Below are 12,630 nucleotides of genomic sequence, written 5' to 3' on the forward strand. Positions count from 1 at the left end.
TCTACCTACTGCTCCTGACCCACCCTCCATTCACTCCTCCTAAAGGGTAATGCCTCCCATGTACCCTGATACATTCAGTTGAGGCAGGATCAGGCCTCTCCCTGCTGCATCAAGGCTGTGCAAGGCATCCCACCATAAGGAATGGGCTCCAAAATTCCAGCTCATGCACCAGGGATAGATAGTAATCCTGCTTCCAGGGGCCCCTCAAACAGACCAAGCTACACCATTGTCGCCAACATACAAAGGGCCTAGTTTGGTCTCATGTAGGCTCCACTGCTGCTGATCTAGAGTTGGTGAGTTCCCAAGCACTTGGTTCAGTTGTCTCTATAGATTTCCCCATCATGAACTTGAACCTCCTCGCTCATATAAGCCCTCCTACCTTTCTTCAACTGGACTCCAGGAGCTTGGCCTGGTGCTTGGTTGTGGATCTCTGCATCTACTTCCATCAGTTACTGGATAAAGGCTCTATGATGACAGAGTATTTCCTAATCTGATTACAGGGGAAGGCTAGTTCAGGCACCTTCTCCACTATTGCTAGTAGTCTAAGCTGGGGTCAAGGTTGTGGATTCCTCAGAATTTCTCTAGCACCAGGCTTCTCCATAGCCCCAAACTAGCTCCTGCTGTGAGATATCTCTTTGATTGCTCTCCCACTCTGTCCCTCCCCAACTCAACCATCCCATTCCCTTATATTCTCATCCCCATCCCCTTCCATATATAGTTTCCCTGCCCCCAGTTTACTCAGGAAATCTCATCTATTTCTCCTTCCCAGGGTGATTCATACATCCCTCTTAGAGTTCTTTTTACCTAGCTTTTCTGGAGCTGTGGGTTATAGTCTGGTTATCCTTTGCTTTACATCCACTATCAACTCAGGAGTAAGTACATACTATATTTGTCTTTCTGAGTCTTGTTTACCTCACGTAGGATGATATTTTCTAGTTCCATCCATTTGTCTGCAAATGTCATGATGTCATTGTTTTTTTACAGCTGAGTAGTACTCCATTGTGTAAATGTACCACATTTTCTTTGGCCATTCTTTGGTTGAGGGGCATCTAGGTTGTTTTCAGGTTCGGGCTATTACAAATGAATCTGCTATGAACAGAGTTGAACAAGTTTCCTTGTGGTATGATTGAGCATCCCTTGAGTATATGCCCAAAAAGGGTATAGCTAGATCTTCAGGTAGATTGAGTCCGAATATTCTGAGAAGTCGTTATACTGATTTCCAAAGTAGCAAAGTAGCTGTATGAGTTTGCACTCCTACCAGCAGTGGAGGAATGCTCCCATTACTCTAAATCCTCTCCAACATAAGATAGCATCAGTGTTTTTGGTCTTAGCCATTCTAATAGGTGTAAGACCCCTATTTATAAAACCCAATTAGAGAGTCCTTTCGTTTAGATACTTTTCTCTCCACTGACCCCAGATACAGGAAATACCATTTGGAGGTAAGATGAGGTTTGAGGTCTCTGAAAACTAGTGATGGTTCTAGAGTTACACAGAAATGTAGGAGAAACTTAGCTATAATTGTAACAGTTGAGTTAGAAGGAGCAAACTGACAGGAGATGGAGGAATTGGAAATCAAAAGAAATTGGAGGAAACGCCAACATGGGCTTCATAGCATATGTTGTGGTCCTATTACTGGCAGGCCTGGATTAGATTCACACCCCCAACAGCCTCTCAGAATTGTCATCTCTGCATCCCTTTTTCTCATTTATTTTCTCCTGGGTCACTCCTAAGTGGAAGGACTGTCATATTGTCATGTCTATCAAGTATTTCAAACTATTCACATAGTTTAATTTTCTCAATGAAGTTAGTGGGATGTATTCAGAAAGTTTGATTTGGACGGATTCCTTTTCACCTGAGAAATTATCTAAAACTGACATGCTGCTCCAAGGCCATACGAAGATCTGGAAATTGTTAGAGCATGTGAGACCAGCTGCAGGTGGTAGCTAAATAGTCTGCTGACAATGAAATCAGAGTTCCCAGTGGAACAAATTACACACTCATTTTATGTTGGCATTTCACTTCCTGCAAGAACACGAACACAGAATTTTCAGTTTTCCTATTTGTACACTGTTTTTGCTATTTGTACACTGTTTTGGCCACATTGTGTAAAGGGGACCATCCAAGGACAGGTGTGTTTCTGTACTTGGAGTGTGAAATCCAGATTACTCATGACTTGTTCCTATGGAGTGGAGTTTCTGTGAGGTGTTTGTAGGAGAAAAGTTGGAAATTTCTAGATCTGAAATGATTGTTTTCATATTTAAACTACTCTCCAATTTTATAAGATCACCTTACTCACCCTTCCTTATTTCTTGTATGCTCTTATTTTATCCAATGAAATTTGCTTCCTGAATGTGACACCCTATATTCCTCTATTCTGTATAGTGAAAAAATCCTTTGTACCTTCCCTTCTGAAGATGAAATCTTAGTCCTTAACTATGATCTCAAGGCTGTCCATTGGTAATGACCAATGAGATAATTCAGGTATTTTCTTTCTATCCCATTTGTGACTCCTCACCTTGAATGTAGGCACGACATGGTATTTTCATGACCTAGGTCATTCAGGGATTTTTTTAATTCAGAAGTTTTATTCAATATCTAAAGCTAAATGAGAACTCTCTAGGTTTTAAAGTACCAAGATTTGATTGTAATTTCTAAGGCAGGTGGTTAAACTGTCAATTCTGCAATGGCACAAATAAAAACATCAGCCAGGTTAACAAATGGGTATTTGCATTCCAAAGCTTGAAGGAGAGCAGCAATGCAGTACAGGGAACATGTGGCAGGTCTATGAAAGAACACAAAGACACAAACAGGTAACAGAGAGTAAACAAAATGGTCACAAGTCTAACACTACTCCATGCAACAGACACTTGTCTCCTTTTGAGTAATAAATAAGCTAAACCTCAGAGGACTGATCTCCAAGTACAGATGGGCACTGATGGCTAGTCATGGATGTCAACTTGACTTCATGAGATATTGACCAAATTCATACCCATGCAGCTGTGTATGCCAATGAGAAATTTTCTTTATTGTATAGCTGGGAAAGTCCACTTTAGGTCTGGGTCACATTTTGTAGTGGCAACCCACTTAAAAGGACAAAGAAGAAGGAAAATTTTGCTCTTTTCCTCATTGTTCTAACTCATTGTCACATTCACATATCCTATAACATCCTGAATCATTGCTTCACTGGTATTAAAACCTACTTCTTGAGAGTTTTGCTGGACAGTTTTATGTCAACATGATACAAGCTAAAGTTATCTGAGAGAGGGAACCTCAATTAAGTATAATGCCTCCATAAGATCAGGTTGTAGGCAAGACTGGAAGGCATTTTCTTAATTAGTGATTGATGGGGGAGGATATAGTTCATTGTGAATAATATCATCCCTGGGCTGGCAGTTCTGGGTTCTACAGGAAAGCAGGCCAAGCAAGCCAGTAGGCAGCACCTCTCCATGGCCTCTACATCAACTCATGCTCCAAGTTCCTTCATTGCTTCATCTCCTGCTCTGAACTCCTTTAAGAATAAACAGTGGAATAGAAGTATTAGCCAAGTAATTTCTTTCCTCTCCAAATTGCTTCTTGATCATGGTGCTGTATTGCAGCAAGAGAAACTCTAAGGAAGCCAGGAGTTACAAACTCAAAACCAGTAGCAATCTAAGTACTCTCTTGGATCTTCTGTACATTGCAGGTGCTGAGATAGAAGTTCTCACAAGGGAATCACCAGAGGATTCTTGGCCTATCTGACTTGAGACAGCCATGATTGCACTTCCTGGAGCAAAGCTGTATCCCATTCTAGTAACTCCCCCTTTTAATATGTAAATATTCACTGTATCAGGTCTGCTCCATTGGAGATCCTAATATACTAGGACTTCAGTGATTGTTAACAGGTCATCCTGGAGTAAATGGATTACTTTGGCAATAAAATACCAAAAATTATAAACACACAAAAAAACTGTGTTGTCTTTAACACTTAATTCCAGGGTAAGTGTGTGTAGTGGTATTTGGTCCTCCCATGACCTTGGGCTATATGGCCCATAGAGGCTGTGCTTCTTGCAAATACCACTACACGTGTGTGTGTGTGTGTGTGTGTGTGTGTGTGTGTGTGTGTGTGTGTGTGTATGTGTGTGTGTTTACTATGTCTTTGCTGGTACTAAATTTTGATACAACTGTGACTTTTGTAATTCATCAGCAATTAATAAGATGATTTTTACCACTGCCATATCACAGAGGGCTATAGCCAGGTACTATCTTGAGAATTTGCCAAATTATTGATACTGAACCTTTTGGATGATTTGAAAATAAGCATGACAATCTTTTGTTTCTAACTCAGGAACAATTTGGTACATAGTCAGTATAGAATATAACCACATTTGGTAGTCATATATGAGGTTCTGAGGAAAACAGATAGATTGAACAGCAGGAAATTGAGGCTATGAAGATTATGCAATTTCTGGCCTCATCCTCTAAAGCAAGGGGTGAATTCTTTCATATGTGAATTACTGGAGACAGTAACACCTCCAAGATCCATTTTTTTTCTGTGTTCCCATAGATGCTTTGCCAGGAAGCATTGAGAGTTTTGGTCTTATGTCCTTACTCATTTCCATAGAGTCCTGAATCCACTATGTTATTACTTCTGAGTAGTATTTAATGCACCGAAACTGGGCAGTAGAATCTCTGTTCCCCCAGTTCTCCCCTTCCAGAGCAGACCTCAGTGCTATATGGTCATCTTTCCTAATCTCATGTACTCTCAACCTGCTACTTGGCTTAATTTTTACCATTTTTATGTAAATAAGGATGCTTCTAATAAGAATAAGAAACTTCCCAGTTGATAAAGAGCACAAATAATATGGGTGTAACCAGGCAAACTTTGATTAGATTTAATGATCATTCCATGAGGTTGAACACATTCCTGACACTGCTAAAGCGAACTAGAACCTGAAACTAGATAATTCAATGGCCTGGGGGGGGGGGTCCTACTAATATAATTCAGTTAAAGGAACATAGGAATAAAAGTGACTCCCTATGACATGTTTCCATACCCATGAAGCAGAGCATCAGACATCAGAGGAACTTCTTCTTGTATTATTGACACAGGTACCCACAACAGGACAATGTGTAGAGAATGAGACATTATTTGGGAAACCAGCACTAAATGGAATATCTTCATCAAACCTTCCTCTCAAAGCTCAGAGATCTACATGGAAGAAGAGCCAGAAGGATCTTAAAAGTCAGAGGTGGTGGATTTCACCAAGGAAAGAGCATCCTAGAGATGCACCAGGACTAATGCACAATTGAACTCACAGGAACTATGACAGCATCCACTACACCTGCAAAGTCCAAATCATGAAGAGAGGGAAGTGGGCACGCATCTGACCCCTACCTGAGAAACTCTTTGCAAGTTATGCCAGCTGGGAAAGAGAAAAATCAGTTTTCTCCAGTGAAGTGTCACTGAGGATACAAACTACGCAGACCACACAAAAAGGACACCATGCATTTCTTGCACTTTTTATGTTTTGTTATTTTTTCCCTAGTGGTTTTCTCATTTTAGTTTGTTTGTTTTAACTTTCATCTTTTTGTTTTATGTTTTTGAGAAGAGAAAGAAGATGAATATAGTTGAGAGAGAAGGTGGAAATGGTATGTATGTTAGAGAAAAATTGTGATCAAAATAAAATGAATGAAAAATTTTCATATAAAAATTATTAGTGTCCGGGCGGTGGTGGCGCACGCCTTTAATCGCAGCACTCGGGAGGCAGAGCCAGGAAAATCTCTGTGAGTTCGAGGCCAGCCTGGGCTACCAAGTGAGTCCCAGGAAAGGCGCAAAGCTACACAGAGAAACCCTGTCTTGAAAAACCAAAAAAAAAAAAAAAAAAATTATTAGTGATCTATAATCTGGTTGGTGAGATGGCTCAGAGGTTAAGAACACTGGCTGCCCTTCCACAGGTCCTGAGTTCAATTCCCAGCAACTACATGGTGGATAGCAACCATCTATTATGAGATCTGGTGCCCTCTTCTGGTGTGAAAGCAAACGTGCAGACAGAATCCTGTATACATAATAAAAAAATAAATGAATAAATAAATTCATCTTTAAAGACATTACTATTGACCATAAGTGGATTAAATTAACTGAATGATGAAAAGACAATTCAAATCCATACTAAGAAATTTCACAAAGGGTTATAAATTATGAAAGAAAATCAACCTTCGAACTATGAAACTGACTCAACTACCCAAAACACAGTGAAAGTACCAGAGTAGCAGAGTAGACCAGGGAGGAAACCAATACCATATGTGAAAAGCAGTGTTGAGAAATCATTAAATTGGTTGATTTTGGAGACAAAAATCATGCATGACCCTAATGTCCAGGACATCTGGATAGGAGGTCAAGCAAACGTGGTATCTTTTGTGGTGCCTCCCTGCCATGAATCACTGAGGGGTTAACTACTCTGTTGCTACTTTGATTTAGCTGGCCATGAAGCCTGGCTACTTCTACTGAACCCTTGTTTCCATCACCTTACCACATTTCCTATCCTTTTCCCCGCTAAAATTTTACAATTAGTGTACCATATTATGAGTATTACCTTGACGTTTTCAAGCGTGTATGCCATTGTCCACTTCTCTTTTCGATCCTCCCCACTACAGTCCTTGACATTCTCCCAGTTATCCTTAGACCCTTTTTTCTTCCCAATCATCTCCATTCTACTTTCATGTATATGTTCATCTTATGAGTGAGCAATGTAATATTTGAGGTTTTGAGACTTACTCCTTTCACTCAAATGAAAATTTCAAGTTCCATCCATTTTTCCTGTGAAGAACATAATATTATTATTCCCTAATACTGAATTAAACTCCATGATACTTATTCATCAATTTTTTTAGTTTATGGTTTGTAATCATTTGAGAGTTTTTTGCTTTACTTGTGTTATATTTTTACTATTTAAAACAGTGTTTAAATTTAAATATGCTATCACTCCTCAAGTCCTTTCAAAACCCCTCCCTGTCCCTACACCAAGGTTTTTGAACATTTTCTAAGGGTTTCTTAGCCATTTGAGTTTACTCTTTTGAGAATCCCTGTTTAGATCTGTACCCCATTTTTAATTGGATTATTTGTTTTCTTGAGATTGGGTTTTTTGAGTTCATTACATATTTTGGATATATCAGATGTATAGCTGGGAAAAATATTTTCCCACTCTGTAGGCTGCTGCTTTGTGTGAATGGTGGTGTCAGATGTAACATCAAGTGTAAGTCACTACGTTACTGTTGGTCAGAGAGTTTTATTGCAGCCATAGAAAGGAAACCAGGAGAAAGACAAAATAGAGCCCATATTCCCTGAGAAGAAGCTTTGTTGGTGCCTTGAATATTGTGAGAAATCAGGAAAGTATTAAATCAGAAAGAATGCAATGAGCAAGAGCTCTCTATAAGTAGACAGACATCATGGAAGGCTGTGACTGGGGAATACTTTCAGGAAGTGCACAGAAGTAGGCATGGGTGTTTGTTGGTGAGGGTGGGTTGGAAAGATGTAAAAGATCAACTAGGATAGGCTCTTCCTCAGCTGAGACCACCCAGTAAGAAAAGAAGGGAACCCACTAGTGGGCATGCAAATAACAAAGCAATTCTGACAATAACCAGTTCTATCACCTTCCAGGTGTGGGATAGCATTCATGAACAACCTTGTCTGAATCTTTGCTTTGTAGCTGTGGCACTGGAATACCACTACAGAAGGGAACCTTAAATAATGTGAGCATGTCTAAGGGAATTCTTAAGAAAGTACATGCACATTAATATTATTGTGTGAGATAAACAGAAGACAGATTGCTCAGAGCTGTGAGTGGTTTAGATCCAGAACATCTTATTTCTTCTATAGAAACATTAGTGAGAATTAGGGACACCCAGTGAGACATTATCTAAGTAAGACACCCACTTTTAGGATGGAGTAGAACTGCATTGGCATGAACATTTTTAGGTAGAGAGCCAGCTCTGTTGGTGCAACCTAGAGTCTAAGCATTATGCAACCTGAAGCAAGAAAATCACAAGTTCAAGGCCTGCTAGGATTACAGAGCAAGACTTTACATCAAAGCACCCAAAATAAATATAAGGGAGGGAACTCAGAAGCAAAGTTGGTTAACCATTGCTAAGATTTACATTGGGTACAAAGAGTTTCTGCCATAGTCAAAGAAATCAGTAGTCTTGTCTACCACACAACGTATGCATACTTTACAACTTGAAGTTCCCCAGGAAGAAAAATCTTTAGCTCTGCTATTTAGACATGACTTTTCTTGAAAAAGTAAAATGAAATAAACTCCCCATTATGGCTCCACTGAAATTATTGTTGTGTTTCAAATGTTGCTGATGATTGTTTCTTGAGGCCCATTTTGAGCCCAGGATGACTTTCAATGGAGAATGTCTGCCTCATCTCAAAGCTGTAGATAAGAGCTTGCCTCCCAGAGCTAAGGGACTAGAGAGGTCAGACAGAGGAACAGATTGTGATGGCAAATGCACTTTATTGACACGGGGACTGAGGAAGAACTGGGGATCTCTAGTTGGCAGCAATTGTGTCCTGAATCCAGTCCACATAGTTGCAGACCTTGGTGTACACACCAGGGAGGTTCTTCTGGGCACAGCCATAGCCCCAGGAGACAATGCCCTGAAGTTGTCCATTGCAGACCACAGGGCCACCAGAGTCACCCTGGAGTGGAGAAATACAGTGTTTAAAGAAGTGGCATGAGGAAAAAGGGTCACATCTGCTCTTACATTAAGACCCATTCTAATCAGCTTCTGACTCCATTTGTTTTTCATTGAAACACATCTTCTAATCTTACTAATGAGATGAAAGGACATCCAGGGTAGAGATCTCTTTTTCTGATCCCAGTGCATGATCCTTCTAGTCTCACAAAGTTGAATATTCAAATCCCTCTCCCAGGAGAAGAGGGGTTTCATATGCAAAGGGAGCCACTCACCTGGCAGGAATCCTTGCCTCCCTCAAGGAAGCCAGCACAGACCATGTTGTTGGTGATTTTCCCAGGGTAGGAGGCTTCACAGGCAGCCTGAGTCAGCAGTGGGGCATCCAGGCACTGGAGCAGGTCTGGGTTATTCACTTTGTGGAAAGATAATTATCAAAGAGAGCAAACATTCATTAGAGCATCCTGAGGAACAATAATTTGTCCCTGAATACCATGGGTAACCACCAGCAAAGTCATTAAGAGTATTGATTCCAGCAAAGATTTATAGCTTTCTCAAACTGTAAAATGACCATTGTTGATCCTGTTTTTAGTATAATAACACAGTGTATATTTGTCCTCTTTGGATTATAGGAAGTGAACCTCTTGGTATTTTTTGTTCCTTAACAGCGATACATTTCTTATAGTTGGTACTTCAATCATATTTGGAAGGTAAAAGCAAATACGTTCAAATCCAGACACATGCCTGGTTTTGGAAACATGGGGAGGAAGGGATGGAGTAGGTAAATGTCATACTTACCACCTAAACTGAGTGTGTTGCCCCAGCCAGAGATGAGGCACTGAGTGCCAGCAGGTGCACAGGAGGTGGGCAGAGCCACAGTGGCCACTCTGGCACTGAGGGTCACAGGGGAAGCTAGCTTGATCAGCATGATGTCATTGTCCAGGGTCCTCGAATTGAACTTGGGGTGTCTGATGCTTTTGGCAGCACTGACAAACTGCTCATTGCCCTCAAGGACATTGATGTTGTGCTCTCCCAGTCTCACTTGGATGCGGCTGTTAGAAAGAAAAGACATGGTTGAGAGTTTCAACACATTACCCAAAACACACTACATGTTCCAAAACTTCATGTTCAGGGGTAACTCAGAGGAGAAGCTCTTCAGTGATGGACAATTTCTGGTTAGGCACCCTGGCCCTTTAATCTACAGAGGTTGTTGGTATATAGGGTATAAAATAATGGAGTGCAGTTTGGACTGGTTTTTGACCTGCCATACTACAGACTCTGATACATCCATAGATGTGGACCCAAGTTTACATTCGATGTATACTTCACCCTCTGAGTCTTTGTTTACTACAGTAGGAACTATGACAAATACTTCTTGCTTTGTTCAAAACTGTAATTATGTAGAACCTAATCCTGTGGATACCAGAGAGTTGTGCCAGGACCCACAGCAGTGTGACATAGGATCCTGAGAGAAGTTTACATTCTTGCTTCCAACTCCAGAAATACTGAGTCAGAATCTAGCCCTAGGTTCGTCATCTTTGTGATACATACTCAGGACTGAGGAGAACACACAGTAGAGACTGCAATGATTTAACCAATATTTAGCTGTATTTCTGAAAACTTAGAGTTTATTATTCTTTTTAGCTAGTGGTCCTTACAGAAAGTTCTTTTCTGACTTTCTCACTGGTGTCTATGATAGCAAGATCAATTCATCAGGGTTTAATGGCCTGTAATCTTTGCTATATTATCCGTTTTATTTGCGGAAGTGAGAGGATTTTTATTCTGTATCAAATTTCACTCTTACTCATGATCCTTAGCTGCTGCCAGCAATTCTTTTTTTCAAGGCTTTCCCTAGTTACCTTACAACTTCACCACTTGCCCAATGCTATGTTCTAATCATGTCCCTGGCCATGAGCTCTGCATCCAGGGACCCATTTCTTACCTCTTGTAGCAGTGAGCAGCAGACACCACCCATTGGTCATTGATGAGGGAACCTCCACAAAAGTGGTACCCAGAGTTCAGAGACACCTGGTAGGGCACAGAATTCTCCTGGCAAGTATATCCTCCTACGATCTTGTCATCATCGTCAACAGGAAAAGCAACTTGAATGGAGATAGGAAATGGGAATAAATAAAAAAAAAAAATCAGGGGGCAAGAGGGTGACGCCATTGGCTCTACAGGAGCTTAACCTTTAGTATTTTTACTGAGCACAACAAGTGTATGAATACTGAGATCACTGTTTCTTATAGGTAACATAAATTGTAGCACTTCCCAGTACTGGTGTCTGTAGGACAGACAGATAGTTCCCGAAGGCCCCAGATCTCTTCTGAGCATCAGGGCTGGAATAAAAGAACTACCTAAGAACACAAACAGTGGGATCCCATTACAAGTCAGTTTTGCCCATACTCTGCTTTACTTTTCCATGCATTATTTGGTTGTGCCACCTGTATTTTGGCTTTTTAGAGCCTCAGAAAGGAAAGCAACTAGAGAGGAAACAAAAGAAGCCAATTCATCAGCTGTTGGAGGGTGGATTGCTTAGCACCATATCACCTTCCCACTGTTTTAGTATTACTATCTGAGCAGAATGACTAAGAGAAATCAGGGAAATCACTGTCTCTAGTAGTCAGCACTCAGATTCAATATCTGCCAGGGGAAAGGACTGCAAGGCAGGGAAGTGGATCCTAGTGAGCTCAGAACTACTCAGAGATCCAGGAAAAGGACAGAAGAAATGACTTAAGAACACACTCCAAGGGGTCTGATTACATATCAGTTACCTTGCTTCCCTCTGAAATTCATCAATAACTATGTTGTTGGATCCCCAGTGCAGTTACTGCTGAGGAATGTGTCACCTGGTTCCTTTTATGCCCCCTCAGTTTTGCCTCCCTTTCTGCCTCAGAAATCAAGGCCCTGAATTCAACAAAGGACGTTGTGGAGAGTGCATTGAGGGAGACAGGAGTAAACTGAAGCCTGGGAAATTACAAAGGTTGAAAATAAGATGCTGGAGAAGGTTGGACAGGGCTTGAAACTCACCTGCAGCTCCCACAAGGGCCAAGACCAGGAGTGTGTTCATGGTGGCAGAAGGTAGTGAGGTCTGAATGGGAGCATGCTTTTATAGGACTGAGGATGGAAAATACCATTGTGGAGTTGGGGTGTGATGTCATTGATTCTTACTGAACAAACACACCAGCATTTTCCCCGTCTTGATTCTTAGGTCAACTCTTCTTGGTTTCTTGGCAGTCAGAGACCTACAGCTGTCAAGTAAAATTTTATTCTCAGGAAAAGGGAGGGAAACAGCTGATTCTTGAAAGGATGCTAGAATGGGAGAAACAATAGTAGTCATGACTTTGTCTACACACCTCTACTTTACTCTAATAAATACATGGGTGTTGGAAAAGAAAGACTTTATGGGATGCTTAGAAATCCGTAACTAGAAAACACAAGAATACCCATAGAATCAGCTAACCTGTGCTCATAGGGGTTCAAAGAGACTGAACTGAACCAGTAAGCATGAATGGGACTGATAAAAGCCTTCTACATATATCGAATAGTTTTGTGGTTTGGTCTTCTTGTGGGCCTCCTTACAGTAGGAGCAGAATTTGTCTCTGAATCTTATTGGTTTTGGGGACCCTTATCCACATACTGGGCTACCTTATCTAGCATTCAACCTAATATACCATGTTTTGTTGCTCCTCTGAATATAAACTGAGGAGAGTATGGAAGGTAGATAGATGGGAAATGGGATGGGAGGACAGGGACAAGAAGAAGGAGGAGAAACAGTAGCAGAGTGTTAAAATAAATAAATAAATAAATAAATAAATAATATCAAAAATAAAGAAATTCCTTGATGAATGTAAGGTTGAGTTCAGTAACTTTGAAGAAGGTCTGATTCTGGTAGATAATGGGACTCTATGAATAGCCCTAATCCCAAAAGTTTATCAGTGGTTCCTAAATTCATTTGCT

General features: G+C 40.7%; 1 protein-coding gene across 1 annotated transcript; it reads right to left on the reverse strand.

Annotated features, from left to right (window-relative positions):
• Positions 1–8,527: 8,527 nt before the first annotated feature.
• LOC131906832 (trypsin-5) lies at positions 8,528–11,740 on the reverse strand. The gene is made up of 5 exons (XM_059257638.1): positions 11,701–11,740; positions 10,613–10,772; positions 9,469–9,722; positions 8,949–9,085; positions 8,528–8,677 (listed from the first exon to the last, which is right to left on the reverse strand). The coding sequence occupies exons 1-5, from the start codon at positions 11,738–11,740 to the stop codon at positions 8,528–8,530; spliced, it is 741 nt and encodes a 246-aa protein (XP_059113621.1).
• Between the last annotated feature and the right edge of the window lie 890 nt (positions 11,741–12,630).

This window comes from Peromyscus eremicus, chromosome 3 (assembly GCF_949786415.1).
Source record: "Peromyscus eremicus chromosome 3, PerEre_H2_v1, whole genome shotgun sequence".
NCBI lineage: Eukaryota > Metazoa > Chordata > Mammalia > Rodentia > Cricetidae > Peromyscus > Peromyscus eremicus.

What these genes read in the sequence shown, in the direction of transcription:
- LOC131906832 (XM_059257638.1), bottom strand. Translation starts at nt 11,740, where the DNA reads ATGAACACACTCCTGGTCTTGGCCCTTGTGGGAGCTGCAG. An exon ending in GGCCCTTGTGGGAGCTGCAG is followed by an intron (nt 10,773 to 11,700) that starts GTGAGTTTCAAG and finishes TCTCCATTCAAG; the next exon opens with TTGCTTTTCCTGTTGACGAT. An exon ending in GAGGCAAGGATTCCTGCCAG is followed by an intron (nt 8,678 to 8,948) that starts GTGAGTGGCTCC and finishes TCTCCACTCCAG; the next exon opens with GGTGACTCTGGTGGCCCTGT.